At 40.2% G+C, this 16,988-nt stretch overlaps 2 protein-coding genes and 1 long non-coding RNA gene across 3 annotated transcripts; 2 read left to right on the top strand and 1 right to left on the bottom strand.

The window, feature by feature from the left end:
- Positions 1-1,138: 1,138 nt before the first annotated feature.
- Positions 1,139-8,225, bottom strand: LOC122671823 (transcription factor MYB124-like). Its single transcript, XM_043869270.1, has 12 exons — positions 7,845-8,225; positions 7,707-7,753; positions 7,536-7,592; positions 7,339-7,411; positions 6,893-6,948; positions 6,572-6,776; positions 6,337-6,472; positions 5,834-5,979; positions 3,081-3,223; positions 2,784-2,998; positions 2,525-2,670; positions 1,139-1,726 (listed from the first exon to the last, which is right to left on the bottom strand). Exons 1-12 carry the CDS (start codon positions 7,926-7,928, stop codon positions 1,616-1,618), a joined length of 1,419 nt encoding a protein of 472 aa, XP_043725205.1. The 5' UTR covers positions 7,929-8,225; the 3' UTR covers positions 1,139-1,615.
- On the top strand, positions 5,947-6,548 carry LOC122671824. Its single transcript, XR_006334395.1, has 2 exons — positions 5,947-6,209; positions 6,319-6,548. It is a non-coding gene; the product is annotated as an uncharacterized LOC122671824 (long non-coding RNA).
- A 1,295-nt stretch (positions 8,226-9,520) lies between the features above and the next one.
- Positions 9,521-13,215, top strand: LOC122671243 (cellulose synthase-like protein D1). Its single transcript, XM_043868364.1, has 3 exons — positions 9,521-11,391; positions 11,812-12,097; positions 12,243-13,215. Exons 1-3 carry the CDS (start codon positions 9,525-9,527, stop codon positions 13,213-13,215), a joined length of 3,126 nt encoding a protein of 1,041 aa, XP_043724299.1. The 5' UTR covers positions 9,521-9,524.
- The last annotated feature ends 3,773 nt before the right edge of the window (positions 13,216-16,988 follow it).

Genomic DNA, 16,988 nt, shown 5'->3' with positions numbered 1-16,988 from the left:
TTTATTTATATTCAAATCATTAAAATGCAAAGCAGAGTAGAGTTGATGAACCTGATCAGAGCAGAGTTGATGAACTTTCGATCAAATCAAAGCTACCAAGCTTCTTAGATAGAGAACCAGCCTTGCTCAGAGCTTCCAAGCTTCTCACACAGAAAGAGAACTGGTGCTTCCGAGCTTCTTGGAGAGAGAACCAACGCATGCTCAATCTTCCAACCTTGCTCAGAGCTTCGATCTCAAGAGAGAGATAACGATCGCCTTCAGCTGTTCTACAAAGTATTTGATATTTCAATCGAGAAAAAAACCCCAAAGTCGAGAATCCCTGGGTTTTTAATTTACTTGCATTTTTGTCGGGAAATAAAAATTGCAATGTTATTTGAAAAATGAAATTTATTCCCAATGGGAAAAACAATCCCCTTGCAACCAAACACCTAGAATTATTTCTCTTGAAAAATAAATTTCACTTTACATCAACAAATTTTCATTGCTTTTGCAACCAAACAGAGCCGTAGTTAAAACTTCAATTTGCGCATTATTTTGTGTTGGCTTCCCTCCCAGGACTCCACCATTACAATGAAAACTCGAACTTTTCACCTAAAGCTTTTGCGTTCTTCATAATTACACTTGTCGCCTTCCTTCCTTGAATGATCGAACCTTAATTGAAGATTTCTCAGAACTGTTCTCCATCAGCAATCACCGCAAGGAAAACAGCGGGAAGGAAGGGTGAGATGGAGATAGATATTTCCCAACAAAACCATGGTCGTAAGTCCACAGTAGCTGTAATTGAACTAACCACCTTTCCCTTCTCTTTCTCCTATTTGTTTCTTTCTTCGAAGATGGAAGAGAGAAATTCATAATACATTTCTGCTGGTAATTTTCCTTTTTCTCAATTTAGGTATTCTGTTATTTCATTCATTTTACTTCGTGATTTCTCAGTGTTTTCTTTCTCCGATTTTCTTTTTTGGTTCATAATTGTTTCCCTACTTATGAAATAGAATCCCAGAAATAGAAGACAGATAACAGAAAAATATTTGAACATACAAAGCCCATAACACATTATGCTCTCAAACCTTTGAAGGTTTACATTCAATACATTACATTCGTAAGGAAAACTCAAAAAGAACAAAACTCTTATTCTATACCCTATCCACACCAAAATCAAATCTATAGGTCTCCCGTACAACTGATTGATCCTCCTTGGCTCTTTTTTCCTGCTATTTATATGACAGATGCCAAACTGCCGATGTTTAATTACACTCTGAAAGGAACTAGGGTTTTGTACTGCAGATTCTGTACAAGTGACAAATTAAATACCAAAAACTGGGGCTGAAAAACAATGACCAGGTCACATCTTTTGAGAAGAAAGAACGGAAAAATGGCGCAACTCAACAAACAATGGGGAAGTTCAATGCAAGTATTGAGCTCTGCTAGTGTAACTGTAAGCTTGGGCAGGTATGTTGGGATGCATAGAGGATGTACTAGCACATTCTCAAACACACTTTTGAAGTGTAATGAAAAGGAACTGGGGAGGAGAAGAATGAAGTCAAAACCTCATGACATGCTAAAATTCTGAGAATAGTCTAGGGCACAAATTCACTATGAAATTTGGAGCAGTTGGTCAGAGACTAGGGAGGAGTGCCGTTCTGCAAGGGGGTGGTTGGGACAGGTTGGTGCTATGGTGAGGAGGTGGGGAATCCAAACCAAGTGTCTTCAGTAGGAAGTTCCTCTCCTGCATAATGTGTTAAAAAACGTAGTCAGTCTTGCATCATAATTCTAATATTAGAAGGAAAATTTTAACCTTGAAATCATGGTGTTCTAACATAAATGAAAAAAATTCCACTTATTTGCAGTGTCTTAAAAGGCAAGTAGTGAGGTGGGGCAGTAGGACCTCTAGAAATGTTGGCAAAGTAGATGGAAAAGTTCATAGCAGGTTGTAAGCTCTCAAATCATCAACGTCTATTTGGTATCAACATTAATAGAGCTTCATAAGTTGTTTAAAATCCTCTTTCTTCTTTTTCGCGGGGGAGGGGAGGGGGTTTGAATTTCACACTGTTAAACATTATAAATAAATTCTTAATTTAAACAGGTTCACAAGATTATATTTTTAAGTTCTAGTTCTCTGAGAACTTTATTTTGAATTATATGGCCTCAAAACATTAGGTGACTCTAAATTTGTACAGGGCCATACAATTTCAAAAACTCTCATGGTTAGGTATCAACATTAATGGAGCTTCTAGTGAAGGTTTTGCTTTCTATATCACTAACTACATATCTTGAGATTCTGTGCTGTTCGTTTCTCCTATCAAGTCTCCTACCTCGCAATGAAGCTTCATAGCATGAAGATGCATGGACTGTTTAGTGATGTTATTATAAAAGTAAACTATCAGGTTTTCTCTTTTTCTCGTCACCACTTTTAAGTGGGCAGGAATTGTAACATGGACCTAGTTTGTAAATATTTTATTAGAGATCATAACCCTAGAAAGCTGATAACATGATGGTTAGAAGACTTAGTATCCAAAAAACTTACACTTTCTGAGAATTTGGGGCTCGGGATCTTTGGTGCCAATGATCGGAATAATGGAGTTACTTGGAGAGGGGAACTGAACTCTGTGTTTGACAAGGCATGCATGACTCCGTTTTCTTTTGATTCTTCATGAGAACGTAAGATTTCTGCTGCAATGGGATAGATTTAACTTTTCCACAACAACGAACCAGATAACCTCTTGTAAAATCCAACAGAGTATCAGAATAATAAACAAATTCATAGGTATGTGATATTTGATTACCTTGAGTATTGCTTATAGAAATCCCATCATCACAACCACTAAGATCATTCTGTACTTCTCTTGTATGAGCTCTCTGTTGCGTACAACTATTATCCTGGTGCAGTGAACATACTTCAGCTTGATGTTCTGTTTTATCAGCTGCTGTATGGGACTGGAGAGTTGATCCTGTGCTGTACCCAGAACTGCCTGGAGACTCCTCATATAAATCGTGTTGCCTACATAATCGAAACTAAACCAGTTAGACCTCATAAATTGTCAAAAGCTACTTACATCAGCATATTTTTATGCTATTACTACCTCCTTGATGGCTGACTTCCCATATTGCCACAGGCTAATTCCTCTGCCAAGTCTCTGTAATCATCGAGTAGAAAATCCGTTTCTGAGATTCTGTAGTTTAGCAGATTGCTATCTTTGTTTTGGTTTAAGAAATCTTGCAGTTCCTGAAAATTAAAAAAATGATATTAGGGAACTTGCAAATTCTGGTTCCATCTTGTTGATGTTCTTTACAAGGAAACTGCAAAACTAAGATACTCATTTCACAGACCCTGAGAACACTCTACCAACAGCCTACCATCACATGTAGCACATAGATCTATGGGTTGTTTTGGTCATTCTATATTTCTAGTTTGAAGATATCATAATCAAGTCAACCTACTTAATGATCAATTGATCATTGCCACCTTTTTGCAAATTTTCCTGAAATCACCTCAGGTTGTATTAGGTATGCTGATTAGAGTTAACAGGTTGATTTTTAACACTGTCCTAGTGGAACAGTTGGACTGGGGGTTTGCAAAAGTTCTGACCAGGGGCAGCAATGGGGGTGGAGTTTATCCAATATTCAACCCGACCCATTTAAAAGATTGTTCAACAAGGACCCACTCCACCCCAAGAAACAGATATGGGGCTTACCCATTTCATAAGGCAACAGGACAGGGCCTGATGTGCTCTTGGGTGGATAAGATAAGATTATAGAACACAATACCCACAGGACAGAAACACAGCAAACCAAGTAAGTACACAATATGGCAGAATAGAGCAAGTCAAACAATCCAGGATTCAACGGTCAGATGGGTCTGATGATCCTCAAATTATGATCAGATATAGTACTAGCAGGGTAGAAGACCATATCAAAAGATGAGGTCGATCCAAGATCTGGATTGACTAGAATGTCAGTTTGAATCCCTGCAGCCTGAATTAGAAAAAACAACAGAACAGACAACTCTGACCTGCAGATCAGTATGTAAACAATGACAACAAAACTTGTTAGAACAATAGGGGATGGATGGAAAAGACAGAAGAAGAAAGCTAACAACCCTAGGAATCGATGGATGTTAGATGACAACTAAAATAGGAAAAGAAAGTACAGAAACAGAAACTTTTACGGAAAATAGGAGTGGTAGAATAATAAAAAATATTCAAAATAAAAGTGAGAGAACACTTAGAGGATGACCTCGGTAGAAGTGGTTTACCTTGTGGAAAAAATATGACAGAATCAATGGAAGAAAGAACAAGGAGAAGAGGAAGAAAGGAAGAAGAAGACATGACCAATAGGCGTCACCACCTATGGCCTTTGGTTGGGCTCCACCACCCTCCCTCCAAGGTATCACCACCTTGGTTGTGACTGATTCACCACAGCACATCCTCTCATGGAGCAAGAATTATCAAACAACCAAAATCGTGGGCTGTAGTAGCCCTACCTCTTTATTTATAATAAGCAATGGAGCATTACAAGGAAAAGAAACGCCCTTGAGCATGGGGAGTAGCTTGGCTGCAAAGCAAATAAAAAAAGGAAACAATTACAATAGATATAGAAAGTAATCCACAATAGGAACTCCTACTTGGCTTAACTTATTCACTAAGTAGCTATTACCTGAAAACAGAAACCAAGTAATTAGTAACTCCAAAAGATCTTGGCAGCTCCCATTCTTTCCCATGCCATCTGTGCTCATGGGGCTTACACTAGGCCATGCGAGACCCAAGTCTTGTCCACACAGCCTAGCCTAGAAGCTGGCCTGCTTAAGGACCAGAACCAGACTGTGGCCACTGTTATGGGCCTGGTTCTGGCCTAGGAACTTAACCATGGTCTGCTAGCCTCCCTTCTTCCTCCTATGTGCATACCTGTACTGCACCAGGGCCTCTGCAGGCTGACATGAGGTCTGGCAGGGTGTGGCCCATTGGTTTTTTTTTAAAGTCCAATCCAAACTGTAACCTAGTCTTGAGGGGGCTGGCTGGGACATGGTTCTCATTTAACCTATTCATTACCTTACTAATCTTGCTCCAGGTCAAATAATATGTCATGTATGGCTGGTTGCCTATTTGTCCAACCCGGACCAGTTTCTAATACAGATTGCAAACACCTTGCAAACAAGGACAAATACCCATGTCTGACCCTGGTTTCATTGTGGGATGTCCATATCTGACATGGTTTTCCTCAAATATCGTATTTATATAATTTATTGTACAAAATATTGTTATTGAGTATATTTGAACTCAAAACCTATGGTCAAATGACAAAACTCTTATCAAGATAATACACATATTTTCACTTATATAATCTTATTATGTTTCATATGTTAGTATTTAAAATTCAGACAAACTATGTCATATATCCGTATTGTCTAACTAAACTTGACCTGGTTTATTTGGAAAAGGTATTCTTGTTCGAACCTGCTTTTTGCTGGGTTGGACAGAATCGGTTAAATTGGGCAGTCAAAATTTTGCTATCTGTAGTTTTTCTTTTTCTCCTGAGCCAACCCTAGGTTGGTCTGCTTCGAATTGCTCAGTCCAGGGACTTCCAAGCACGATGGTCTTGTTCATTTAGCTTAGACTTTTGCCGTCTGACTGTTTGGACCGTTGACTTCTAAGCACTAGAGGTCCAAGGCCTGGTCAAATATATTGATCTTTGGGCCTTGGAATTTCCTAGTAAGGGCCACTGCAGTAGATATGTGATGCATGGACTAGATGTGGTGGACTGTTGGTAGACCATTACTAAAGAATTACATCCAGTACCTCCGCTTGGAAATCTGAGCAAGTACGATTATTTTCCTTACCTTCCAGGCATTTTCAAGACTCTGGTTGGTGTTATCTGTGTTAACTTTCAGTGCAAGCGAGCTGAGCAGTTCCGCTTGCTGCATCAAAGCAGTGACCTTTGGATCATCCCTTTTAAGAAATGTTCCCCGGACCTTGTTATCTTCAGCTGCCATTGATCAGAAGGGAAAATTGTGTTAACTTCTCTTGAAGGAAATGATGGTGTTCTATTAAGAGGAAGATGATAACAAGAAAGGAAGGGATAATGGACAAAACATACAGTGGGGAAACTTTGGCCTGGTCAGCGTAACATACAAGCTACTCTTCCCACTAATGTTACCCATATATGGCAAGGACATGGTTCACTGTGAAGTCTACTTTGAAAATAAGAGTATCCAGGTAAAGACAGGTTCATGTCCATTCTCTGTTCAATGTTTCAGCCTTCCATGTAAGATTTATAATGTATATTACAGAAATATCTTTTTCTTTTTTACTTATAAAAATACAGGTTTGAGAGGTGGTTTACCATCATTAAAGGCTACTTTGGTGTTGTTGCTGACTTGTTGCTGAGCTGACAAGTTGCCAACATTATGGAGGTTTTGAACCAATACTGCGAAGGGAAGTCTCAGCTGGTGATTCTCTGCACATTCCCTTATGAGTTCCTCCTTTGGTGGTACAGGTTTTGGTGAGATTCAAGATTTGGGTCCTACATCACAACTTAAGAGTGTCATATGTAAAGCATGGCTTTCTTGTTGCCATACACATGAAAAAGTTTCTCCACTGTACTTCATCTTCTTAAGGGGTGGAGTGGAATCAGATGAATCACTCATTACAACCCCATTTTGAAGTATTACTCTCTTATTGTTTGGGTTTATACATGAAATGTTGATCTCCTTCGATAAGGCTTCACATTTTGCTCTCTTCTTGCACAAGGTGGTGAATCGGTTTTTCACTGCATTATCCGATCTGCATTAGCAGAGATTCGGAGTCAGTCATCTAATGGTTAGTAGTGAATAAGTAATGTGTGGGGATTTATCTGAGAAATAAGGAATTATTGAATACTACAAAAGGAGCTTATTTACCTTCCTGAAACCACCTTGGCTATTTCAGTCCATCTGTTACCGAATATCTTCTGAGCCTGCAGATCATTTCTAGGCAATGAGATCACAACCACGTTTAATGGTTTACAAACTATGTGGACCAATCAGTTGAAAGGAACAGAGCAACCCAATTCACTGGAGGAGTCCCCAAAAGGTTAAAAAAAAAACTTGTCAACCCACAAAATAAAACTAAAAAAAGCTATAAAACAGAGTAAAATAATTTCAAACCAAACAAATGACTCCATGCAAAAAGTTGCCACACATGGATCACATTTGGGCATCACCCTTGTAGAAATGAAATCTAACTCGAGAAGAGAAGAATCATATTTTGGAGTTTTGAAACTCACAGGAATAAGGTATTTTTATGAGCTCTGATGTTAGTGACCTTGCATAGAAGTTCCTATAGCAAAGGTTAGAGCATCAATTACCTCGCATAAGATCATGTCTTCTTCTGGTGACCATCCTCCTTTCTTGCAATCTGAATTCAAGTAAGTGTACCATCTGTGGAATCATTGTTTATAACTGAATCAGCATAAACAGAGTCACAGAAAATTGGGAGGAAAAATATATATGTAGAAACAACTCTTCCCAAAGGTAAATGAAATATCTCTTATGAATGAACAACCTTCTTCTGCACTGTCTGGTTGTTTTATCCTTGAATTTAGCTGCAATAATCGTCCAGCTGCACTCAAGAACGTGACCACCAAAGATTTGAGATCAAACCATCCATAAAACAAAGTATTGTTCTTAAACCAACAAGTAGCGAGACAGAGTAGAGATGAAGGAAAACTCTTACTTTTCAGTTCCATTGAGGCTAATTTGCTCCCGAAGAATATCATCTTCCTACATTTGAGATATTCCATGTTAGATACAGAGAGGGGCTTATGTAAATGAAAATGAGAATAAATATGAAACAGAGGAAGTAAGATGGAACCTCTTGGGACCAGGTAACGATGTGACGCTCCTTCCGTTTGGTGGTCTCAGGCTTGGGAGCGTCATGGAGCTTCATATTCCGCATGGTTTCCTTCGTTGTCTTTCCACGTTCCTTCTTCCTTTATCAAGAGCTACCCGCATGTTAAAGCGAAGGCTTTTTGTATGATATATAAAGGGGGGTAAGGGAGCGGTTCGCCTCCGAATGTTCGCCTTTACAGGGAACTGTTCCTTTCAAAACTGGAACAGCGGCTCCAACAAAATTCTCAAGCACTCAGTCTCAAACACCGAATTGCATAGGATTCTAACTTTCCAATCACCTTTGATCTCAATTTCCCTAAAAAATTGTGAAAATCATTACAATCCAAACTATTCTCAATATTCTTATAGAAAGGAGAACTACAGGTAGAACATGGAAAAACGATCAAATACTGAATCAAGTACAACAATAAAAACTTAGAAATCGTTCCTTCCTTACGGATCAAAAAGCAGAGGAATTTCCACTTTGAATGCCTAAAATCATCAGGAAATGTCCCTACAGTAATGGACATAGACCCATCCAGCACTGATACAAGATGATTTCTTAAGGAAAATTAGAGGCCTACCTACGTATCTAAATCCGGAGAGACAGTGGATCCGAGGACATCGAGCTGGAAAAGAGTTTGCATAAAAAGAACAAAACCGCGATTCTGTAGAGAAGATCGTATAGTATTGGAATCTCAGACTTCTAGTTGTAGAGATTGATCAGTCCATTGAATTACCATTTTTCCCCCTTTTTCTTTCTTCATGAGATGCTTTTTTACGCGCCTATGAATGGCGGTTTGAAAACGCTGAAATCCACGCGACGATATTAATGGTGGAGGAGACTATGAGCACCACTCACCACTCACAGCAGAGAGAGAGAGACAGACTCTCTCTTTCTGTGGAATGATTTCGGAGATGACGTTGTTCGTGACCTTCACTTTTAACTTCTCTCTCTCTCTCTCTCTCTCTCTCTCTCTGAGCAGTGCTTTTCTCTGTGATTCCATCCATCCCAAAGTCTTATGATTTTATTTCCGCTCCTCTCTCTCTCTCTTTCTTTCCCTGAGTTCGATATCTTGGTAGTCATGGAGTGTAAATAGTAAAGATAAGGAAAAAAACATTCTTTTCTTTTATGGGCTTCATCAACTCGACGAAACGCGCAAGAGTATGCGGAATTTAATAACTAGCGGCGATTTTTGTGTTTCGACTTCCGATTTACAGGCTCTAAAAAAAAAACCCATACCGTCTCTCTCCACTGTAGATCCAACGCCAAAATGGGCGCTTTGATTATCACCGAAATCCACTCCCCACCAATCCAAAATTAGAAACCCAATACACTCTCCCCGCTTCTCTCGGACTCTCTTCTGCTTTCTCAACCAACCATATTCTCGCTCCCTCCCATGGAGAGGTTCTTCTCTCCATTACCTCCCAAACCCACAAATCCCACAAACTCCGCTGCTCACCCCTTAAACTCCCTGTTGTTCCTTGTTTTCATCTCCATTTCCATCTCCGTTTGTCTTCTGGGAACTACTTCCCATTCTAATCTCTCTCTCATGGAATCAGACACCCAATGGATATCTGTAGGTGATCCTCTCTCTCTCTCTCGATTCTCGAAGGGCAAACAATAAACAAAAGGGTCTGTTTGTTCATCAAACATCGAGAAATGGCATCTTCCAACAGCCCCACAAAATTATCTTCCTCCTCCTCCAGCCGGCCGCCGACGGCCGTGAAATTCGCCCGACGAACATCTTCCGGAAGAGTCGTCAGCCTGTCAAGAGACGAGGATTTGGATATTCCGGGAGAATTTAGTGGTTCAAGCGACTATATCGATTACACGGTTCTCATGCCTCCAACCCCTGATAACCAACCCATGGGTGCCGGCTCGGCTTCTGGTCCATCTCCCTCCGGACCGGGTTCACGGGTTGGAATTACAAGAAGGGTCGGTGATGGGAATAGTAACGGAGGAGAGGCAAAGATGGACCGGAGGATGTCGGTGATGAAATCGAGCAAATCGATGCTGTTGAGGAGTCAAACAGGAGACTTTGATCATAACCGTTGGTTGTTCGAGACTAAGGGAACGTACGGTATAGGGAATGTTGTATGGACAGATCCTGATGACTATGGTGGGCCCGATGGAGGTGTGAACGTTTCTGATTTCATCGATAAGCCATGGAAACCGTTAACAAGGAAGATTCATATTCCCTCTTCTATTCTCAGCCCTTACAGGTTCTTAGTGGTGTTGCGCCTGATTGCACTCGGGCTTTTCTGTACTTGGCGGGTTCGAAACCCGAACTCAGACGCAATGTGGCTTTGGGGTATGTCAATTGCGTGTGAGATGTGGTTCGCTTTTTCATGGCTTCTGGATCAGCTCCCTAAGCTCAACCCGATTAACCGGTCTACCGACCTTGCTGCTCTTCGTGACAAATTCGAAACCCCTTCCCCAAATAACCCACACGGCCGGTCTGACCTCCCTGGTGTAGATGTCTTCGTCTCCACCGCCGACCCAGATAAAGAACCCCCACTCGTCACAGCCAACACAATGCTCTCAATCCTAGCCGTTGATTATCCTGTTGACAAGGTCTCTGCTTATATATCTGACGATGGAGCAGCCATCCTCACCTTCGAAGCCATGGCAGAAGCTGTAAACTTCGCACATCTATGGGTCCCATTCTGTCGAAAGCATAATATCGAACCACGTAACCCTGACAGCTACTTTAACATCAAGAGAGACCCCACAAAGAACAAGAAACGACCAGATTTCGTCAAGGACCGTCGTTGGATCAAGCGTGAGTATGACGAGTTCAAGGTTCGCATCAACGGTTTACCTGATGTGATCAAGAAACGATGTGAAACGTACAACAAGAGAGAACAACGTAAGGCGAGACAAGAAGCACGTGATCATAATGGGGGTGAAGTTCCAGCGGAAGGCGCCGTGGATATCCAGAAGGCCACGTGGATGGCCGATGGGACCCACTGGCCGGGCACGTGGTTTGATCCTGCACCAGATCATAAAAAAGGAGATCACGCTGGGATCATACAGGTTATGAGTAAGGTTCCTGAGCCTGATCCAGTGTATGGTCACCCAGATGAGAAGACCCTAGACTTCACTGGGGTTGACGTGCGGGTCCCAATGTTTGCTTACGTGTCACGTGAGAAGAGGAAAGGATATGATCATAACAAGAAGGCTGGAGCCATGAATGCCATGGTTAGAGCCTCAGCAATCCTATCCAACGGTCCATTCATTTTGAATCTTGATTGTGACCATTACTTCTATAACTCACTCGCATTACGTGAGGGGATGTGTTTCATGATGGACCGTGGAGGAGATCGTATCTGCTACATCCAATTCCCACAACGATTCGAAGGGATTGATCCGTCGGATCGATACGCAAATCATAATACGGTTTTCTTTGATGGGAACATGCGAGCCCTAGACGGTCTCCAAGGTCCAGTTTATGTTGGGACTGGTTGTCTATTTCGACGATTTGCGCTTTATGGGTTTCATCCTCCCCGAGCTAATGAGTATTCAGGTGTGTTCTTTTCTTCCATTTTATAAAGGGAAAAAGATCTCTGTCCAGCAGTGTGGCCCACATCAACATTCCCATAAATTTCTCTCTCTTATTCTTATGTGAAAAGACACATCTGCCTTTTTGTTTTAAAGAAGAGAAAGATAGACACATGTGAGTGCTGGCATAGATAAAAAAAACTGCTTCCCTTTTATGAATATATAAATCAAGGGAAAATGGACTCAAATCGGGAGCATTGTAGCCCCTGCGCCCACACACACACACAGAATGGGGAAATGACAACTCCACCTCTCAGGAAAGGTGGAAATTTTGTTCCTATTGATGTTTCCGTCTGTACTCCCATTGTTCCCATAAATCAAATACAAGAACAAAAAAAAAACCCACAATGCATTTGAGCAAATTCTCTCTGTCTCTCTCTCACAGGTATGTTTGGACAGCACAAGAGTCCAGCCGCACAAATTCAGCTGCAATCAGAGGAGGAAGAATCAGATTCACAGCCACTAACAGCACATCCAGACCTAAACTTGCCTAAGAAGTTTGGGAATTCTACTATTTTCACTGACTCTATAGCTGTTGCTGAATTTCAAGGGCGTCCACTTGCTGATCACTTTAGTGTGAAAAATGGAAGGCCTCCCGGTGCTTTGCTTGTGCCACGTCCACCACTTGATGCACAAACTGTTGCTGAAGCTGTTGCTGTCATCTCATGCTGGTAAATTTTTAGTGTTTGACATTTGCTATTGGTGTTTTTTGTAATATAGGAGTTTTTGGATCAGTTCCTAATATGGATTTTACTGTCTATTGGGTGTGGGTCTGTTACGTCTATTTCATATCTTGTTTTCATGAACACAACGTAGGTACGAGGACAACACCGAATGGGGTGATAGGATTGGTTGGATTTATGGATCAGTGACAGAAGACGTGGTGACTGGATACCGAATGCATAATCGTGGGTGGCGATCAGTTTACTGTGTCACAAAACGCGATGCTTTTCGTGGAACTGCACCCATCAATCTCACTGATCGATTACACCAAGTCCTTCGATGGGCTACAGGATCAGTGGAGATCTTCTTCTCAAGAAACAATCCCATCCTTGCTAGCCCACGTCTTAAGTTCTTACAACGTGTTGCGTACTTCAATGTCGGAGTTTATCCTTTTACTTCCATCTTCCTTGTTGTCTATTGCTTTATTCCTGCACTCTCTCTCTTCTCTGGACACTTTATCGTCGAAACCCTTAATGTTGCCTTTCTTTTATACCTTCTCGCCATCACCATCACACTCTGCTGTCTAGCCCTTCTTGAAGTCAAATGGTCCGGGGTTTCTCTTGAAGATTGGTGGCGTAATGAACAGTTTTGGGTCATTGGTGGCTCAAGTGCACATCTAGCTGCTGTACTACAAGGTCTCCTTAAGGTACTTGCAGGAATTGAGATTTCATTCACCTTGACATCTAAGTCAACAGCAGAAGATGAAGAAGACATATATGCTGACCTATATGTTGTGAAATGGACCAGTCTCTTCATAATGCCACTCACCATAATTGTAGTTAACCTTGTAGCTATTTTTATTGCATCTACAAGGACTCTCTACAGTGTGCTTCCACAATGGAACAAGCTCATTGGTGGAGTCTTCTTTAGTGCATGGGTGTTATGTCACATGTGGCCTTTTTGCAAAGGGTTGATGGGCAGAAAAGGTAGGATGCCTACAATTATATATGTTTGGTCAGGGCTTGTGGCCATTACTGTCTCTTTGCTTTGGATTACAATTAGTCCACCAGATGATAATTCAACTAATGCTAGTACGGGGGGTTCAGCAACAACAACATCATCTTAGTCTTATTCCAACTTAATGCGGTCGGCTACATGAATCTACGAGACAAAATGGGACTACAAAGGTGGAATAAGTAAGTCATATCCAAAGGACTGATTATGTTTTGGAAACATGGAGATTAGAGCTCAAAATGTATTGGATACATTTTCCAGATTTATGGGCAGGAGAAGACTCATTGTTTAAAAGAATAAGATTTTGATTCCCTCTTCCTTTCTCTCCATCTCATCTCTGTAAGTATTTACCCAAAAAAAAAAGTTCTGTAAGTAGAATGATATCAGTGTATGCTTTTTGAATTTTGTATGGATTTAAAGTAAGTGATTTTTTTCTCAATATTTTTGAGAGAGAGAGTTTTAGAGCAAGTGGGTATAGCATATGCCCCTTACAATTAAAATTGTTCTATTCATTTTTCTCTTGTCAAAAGAATTAATGAAAAATTATGGGAGTAGGCTAGTAGAGCATGCCGCTTGTTCGGAATGACTTTCCCTTATTAGAAATGAAAAAACAGCCCTTCCTCGTCTCTTTCTTTAGGGAGAGGGCTCCCTATATTGCCTGAATGCAGTTTTAGGCGAATGAGGAAACCTAAACCTTTTGGAATTTGACAAAAGGAGAGGGGCATTTATGACATTTCATCTTCTCACATGAACAATGATAAGTGAGGAGTGTGAAATTCATTTTTGATCTGGCATTGTGCACAACTTTTTCCCCTTTCTTTATCTCCATTTTCAAAAATATGGATTTGTGTATTCAATACTCTTGAAAATGATACATGGATGATGATAAATTTAAAGTGAAAAAATGTATTTCAAAGAAAGAAGAAAGAACATTGTGATAGACAAATAACAGTTTAGTTGGAAAAATATCTCCTGTGATTCCCTGTCCGGTACAGTTCCCTGGTGCCTCTAATAAGAGGGGGGAGTGGATCCCACTTGGACAGTGTGTTCGGGCAGGGGGTAGAGTGGTCATTTCTGCCCCCTATGAGAGGGATTGCATGAATTGTACGGGGGCAGGGAATCACAGGGGATAAAGATCCCTGTTTAGTTTCTAAGTTTTTGTACACCTTGTAACCTATTTGGTGTGAAAACTATATTTCAATCTATCCTTGCATATGTTGATGGTAAATCTTCCATTGCCCATCTGTGGAAGATTGAATCTCTATGATTTGCTTTGGAGGACCGACCAATCTTGGTTGCAAGGTGGCAGAAACTATTCATAGAATGGAATTCCAATGGCACACCATGAAGTTGTGCCCAGATATTGACATGATGAAAAGTGAAAACTTCCGCCACCAGTGCCTTGTGTTGAGGATATAATGGGGATGGATACAAGCTCTTTTCTTCCAAAAATGTTGGAACCTAGTTCTACACTGTTGGAAACGAAATGTGACACGATGTAGAAAAGAATGGAAGCCTCAATTTCTTTTTTAATTACCATTTTAAAGTTTGGTTTGATCTAATTTTCCATTTTATGCATTTGGAGAAGAGGGCTTTCAAAGCATTATTAGGGAAAGTCCCAGTCTTCCAAAACATTACTCCACTGAGTGTAAATTCCTTCCAATCACTGAGCATTAAGCCATCGCAGTTGATAAAAAGCTAAAAAGCATCTTCAGTTTGCAGACATTTTTTCTTTTTTTAATTTTGCAAACATCGAGACCCATTGAGAAGATGAATTTCCTTCAATGGGTTGTGTTGCAAGAGTTCACGAGCCATGCGGATGGATAGTTCATTGAAAGGTACAGAAGCGATGCTGAAGAGGATGAAACCACCCTGATTCGAGTAACAGGGGAAGAGGGGGTTGTGAAGTTAGGGATGATGCCCTAAGGGCAAAATGGTAAGTTCACCCTAAAGGGGTATATTAGACTATTAATCATTTGAAGGTAAATTTAACCAATATTGTAACACCTAACTAATGGAGTGAGAATTCAGGGGGTGTGGTTGTATAATTTAGAAATACAGGGGGTTGTTCTGTATTTAATATAAATCTCAGGGGGTGGCAGTGTAATTTTTTCGAAAAAAAAAAAGAAAATTTCTTAGATCTACGAGATTAAAAAAATAATTATACGATAAGTACGTTTAAAATTTATTTTACATTCATAAATAAAGATTTTGAAAAGATTTACCTAAACGCCAAATTAGTTACGACTTACGACACGTCCTGCCCAACATTAAAATAAAATTAAACTTACTAAAATGCACTTTAATTTCATTTTTTTAAAAAATTTTAAGATTAAAGATAAGCTTATTAGATTAACCGATTGGCGATAAACTCATTTCAGTTTATCGTGGCTTTGTATTAAACTCTCTCTCTCTCTCTCATTAAATAACTTATTGTTCTAAGTAACTTTACTTTTACTCATTCTGCTTTCAATTTTTTTGATAAAATAAATTTATTAACGATGGAACAAGGTTCCAGAAGAGTCATAGTACAAAAGCAAGTTTAAACAGTGGGGGGGAGTTTGGAACCAAACAAAGTCATCTTGAACAGAGGCCCCGAAAGAAGCTAGGCAATCCGCAACTGAGTTGGATTGCCGGAGGATGTTCTCATTCTGCTTTCACATCCACATCCTGGAGCAAGAAGGTTACAACTCACAACTACAGAAGTTAAAAGAGTTTTCCTTCTTAAGGAGAACTCCTTGCACCCATGACATGCTGCATAGTTTTATTCTGTACGGTTTCTACTCCCAACTGTATAAATCCCCGTGTAGGCTTCAACAATCAGGTCGTTTTCTCGTAAGAAATCGATGATACTAAACACCCTGTAAATTATTTCTCTTTGAGTTGGTATCCACCGCGACTCACTTAAACTTTTGATAAGAGAAAAAGAGAGAGAGCCAATATTCACCGGGTCTGCATGTGGTAACCACTAGAGGATCCTCCAGTGGGATAACGAGATAGAGAGAAGCACTGGCCAACAAGACTTCTACTATTCTCTGCAAGTTTCCCGTCAAACTAAACAAAGAGGAAACCGGCAGTTATGCAATTGATATGAGTTTATCGATTAGTCTTATCTTTAATCTTAAAATTTTTTATACAAGTGACGTCAAAGGGTATTTTAGTAAGTTTAATTCGATTTTATTATTGGGTGGGATGAGCCGTAACTAATTTGGAACTTAGGTAAATCTTTTCAAAATCTTTATTGGTGGATGTAAAACAAATTTTAAACATACTTATCTTGTAATTATTTTTTTAATCTCCTGGATCTAAGAAATTTTCCCAAAAAAATATAATCCTTATGTTCTTAGGATAAAATTGATGCCCAACCAATCTCGTTTGTTTCCTTCTTAAAGCTCCTTCTTAAAGCTCCCATCAGTAATAAGGACTAAATAATGGATAAAGATCCTCTACAGTGCAAGATTTGGCGGTGTAGTGGCAGTGCGGCTTCCATTGTGTGCCACGTGGACTCCTCCAATCCTGCAGAGAATAGGAAGAGGACCAAGAGATCACATCCAGGTTCCTTTTTTTGGGATTGCACAAGCCGATCCATCTTTCTTTCCCTTCCATTAACCAGGTTCCTTTATTGATCAAATTCTAATTTATGTTGTTTATCATTTTTTGTGGATAACAATGACCCTCAATAAGCTTTGCCAACCTTCTTAGCTCCTAGGGTTTTTGGCTAGAGATCAAGATCTTCACCTCAACTTAAACGATTTGTAGCTCGCAGGGGGGACACAAAGCACCACAGGCAACTTCCGAAGCTCGTAGGTTGCCAAAGAGAGTACAAAATAAGGGATGTTAAGCTCGTAGGTCGTCGGAGACGAGGGATGTTTGGATAAGGAAGAT

The sequence above is a fragment of the Telopea speciosissima genome, chromosome 8 (genome assembly GCF_018873765.1).
Source record: "Telopea speciosissima isolate NSW1024214 ecotype Mountain lineage chromosome 8, Tspe_v1, whole genome shotgun sequence".
Taxonomy (NCBI): domain Eukaryota; kingdom Viridiplantae; phylum Streptophyta; class Magnoliopsida; order Proteales; family Proteaceae; genus Telopea; species Telopea speciosissima.
This window is presented reverse-complemented; position numbering and strand designations above follow the sequence as displayed.